The 2,471-nt window shown below is 38.2% G+C and overlaps 1 protein-coding gene across 1 annotated transcript in view; it reads right to left on the bottom strand.

Annotated features, from left to right (window-relative positions):
* The window catches only part of LOC121380165 (protein TBATA-like), a 24,318-nt gene extending 21,847 nt beyond the window's left edge, over positions 1-2,471 (bottom strand). Inside the window, exon 1 of the mRNA XM_041508960.1 lies at positions 2,305-2,471. Coding sequence (XP_041364894.1) covers positions 2,305-2,351 — 47 coding nt within the window. The 5' untranslated portion in view covers positions 2,352-2,471. The remainder of the gene's footprint in view (positions 1-2,304) is intronic.

Here is a 2,471-nt window from a genome sequence, read left to right as displayed (position 1 = left end):
GCTTAAAATATTAGTGGCTGTATATTAAACGTGTTTCTGGTCGTTCTAATATTTGTACTAGGTTAAATTTTATTTTCGTACGTACAAAATTATTTGAAGACGAAGTCCAGTTTGGGCTTCTTACAAATATTAAGACGATCTGAAACACATTGAATATACAGACACTGATATTCTAAACAAGAAAATATATTTTATATGTAAGTTTAATCGTAGAAATATTTTATTAGTCGAAAACATCTTACAATGCAGCAAACTCAGGAATGTCCCTTTAAAATAACATTGAACTGTATTTCACTATAGCAGGGGCGGTTCCATGAGTTATTTAAACATATTTAAAATATCTTTATTGCCCCAGAGAATCATACGGTAACGTTAAGGTTCGGTTCCGTGAGCTATTTAAACATATTTTAAATATCTTTATTGGCTCAGAGAATCATACGGTAATGTTTACGGTTATATGGCGCCAGACATATAGTTAAGGACCACACAGATATTGAGAGAGAGGAAACCCGCTGTCGTCACTTCATGGGCTACTCTTTTCGATTAGCAGCAAGGGATATTTTATATGCACCATCTCACAGACAGGATAGTACATACCACGGCCTTTGATATACCAGTCGTGGTGCCACCGACGGGGATCGATCTCACACCGACCACGCATCGAGCGAGCGCTGTACCACTGGGCTACATCCCGCTCCTCGAAAGGAGGGATGCAGCCGAGCTCACAAGGGTACATTATTGGAATTTAGACCATCAGTTAAACAAAAATTGGCTTATAAACATCACATTAAATACTGAAATATAGTAGCTGAATTAGCATTTTGGGGAAATTATCATAGCAATATATATTATAAATACTGATTCAAGCATGCTTATTTGAGAATACAACCTCAGCTATTTGGTCTATTCAGGACAGAGGTTAGCAGTTTGTTGTTAGTGAGAGAGAAGTAGGTGTAGTGGCCTTACACCTCCCATACTAATAAACCGTTAAAATTCGGTTAGGTAGGAGCCGGTGTCGGGGTACGAACCCAGTACCTTCCAGCCTTAAGGCCAGTGACTTACCGCCGTTAATAGGATTCGAGCCCAGTATCCACTAGCCTTAAACCTGGCATCTAAGCCACTATACCGTCAGTGCATCATGTCATGTGATTTAAGAATACCAAATTATTGTCAGTACTATATACATGTATATATACTGTTATTACTGACGTGTTCGTTTGAAAGGAGGGAAATTCAATCACCGCAGCCTGCGGTGATTGAATTTCCCTCCTTTCAAACGAACACGTCAGTAATAACAGTTAATTTACAACTCTATTTGTATGTGCGTGTTTGCGTTTCAGATCCGCTCGTTAACAAAATGCTGACTTAGTCTACCAATTAGTAACTCGGTATAGAAATTCAAAGCTCTATCCCGGTCGCCCACCCCTTGTCCATTTATTATCCTGTTTGAAACTAATATCCTCATAGCTAATATCTGTCCATGGGATGGGAATGTGTACTGGGGCTGGTGTCGTGATAATAATATCGACGTTTCACATCTGACTTTATACACAGTGACATAGTAATCGGCCGTAAAGCTACATGGTCATGGTTTCGAATCCCAATACTGGATCCAGACCAGAGTGCGTTTTAATGTGTATACCACCAAATCAAATACCATAGTCGACGATAGTAATATATATATATGTGGTTAAAACTGCTTGTATACACCATGGATGTAAATAATATAAACACTACAACCTCTCACTACACCTACGTTTTTGTTACTAACCAATAACAATTAACACTTGTTACAACAAGCAACATAAATGATAAATAGATTTTCATTAATATACTGTAGTACAAAACTTACGTACATCATAATTATCGATAAACTGAACTCTTGAGAGACAGATATAGTTTACAACAATGTTTAATCTAAACTAAATACATTTTTTACGGTCATTAGTGTTTAATCACTGTAAGAAGGAACCTGAAATGTTTGTGGTGGGTGGGTGGGTGGGGGGGGGGGGGGGGGGGGTTGAGCGTGTGCATAATTTTAGCAGTGGACGACCACAATTTATATGGGGGTCGAAACCCCTTAACCTAACCCCTCCTGCACACACGCCTGAAAACACTCAAAACTTTCACTTTGAACAAATTTGGTTTGCATTTAAAACGAGATCCATGTGCATGTACAAACACAATAGTCATACAAGTTTATCAACATTTCGATTAATAACAAATATTCAATAAACAGTTCGGTCATTATTAAATGTTAATACGGGCAATTCTACCTTTGTAGGCGCTAAACTGTACACCTACCTTGCACTTTTACGTTCATAGCCAATGGTTTGACTCTCGCCATACATTTAATATGGACTTCCGGTTTTTCCAGACGGCTGGAACTACTGACAATAGTTATTCCATTTCTAAGGCTGACGTTTCCAGACAAAATCATTAAGCTCATAATAATGTGAAACATCCCAGTC

The sequence above is a fragment of the Gigantopelta aegis genome, chromosome 8, assembly GCF_016097555.1.
Source record: "Gigantopelta aegis isolate Gae_Host chromosome 8, Gae_host_genome, whole genome shotgun sequence".
Lineage (NCBI taxonomy): Eukaryota > Metazoa > Mollusca > Gastropoda > Neomphalida > Peltospiridae > Gigantopelta > Gigantopelta aegis.
This window is presented reverse-complemented; position numbering and strand designations above follow the sequence as displayed.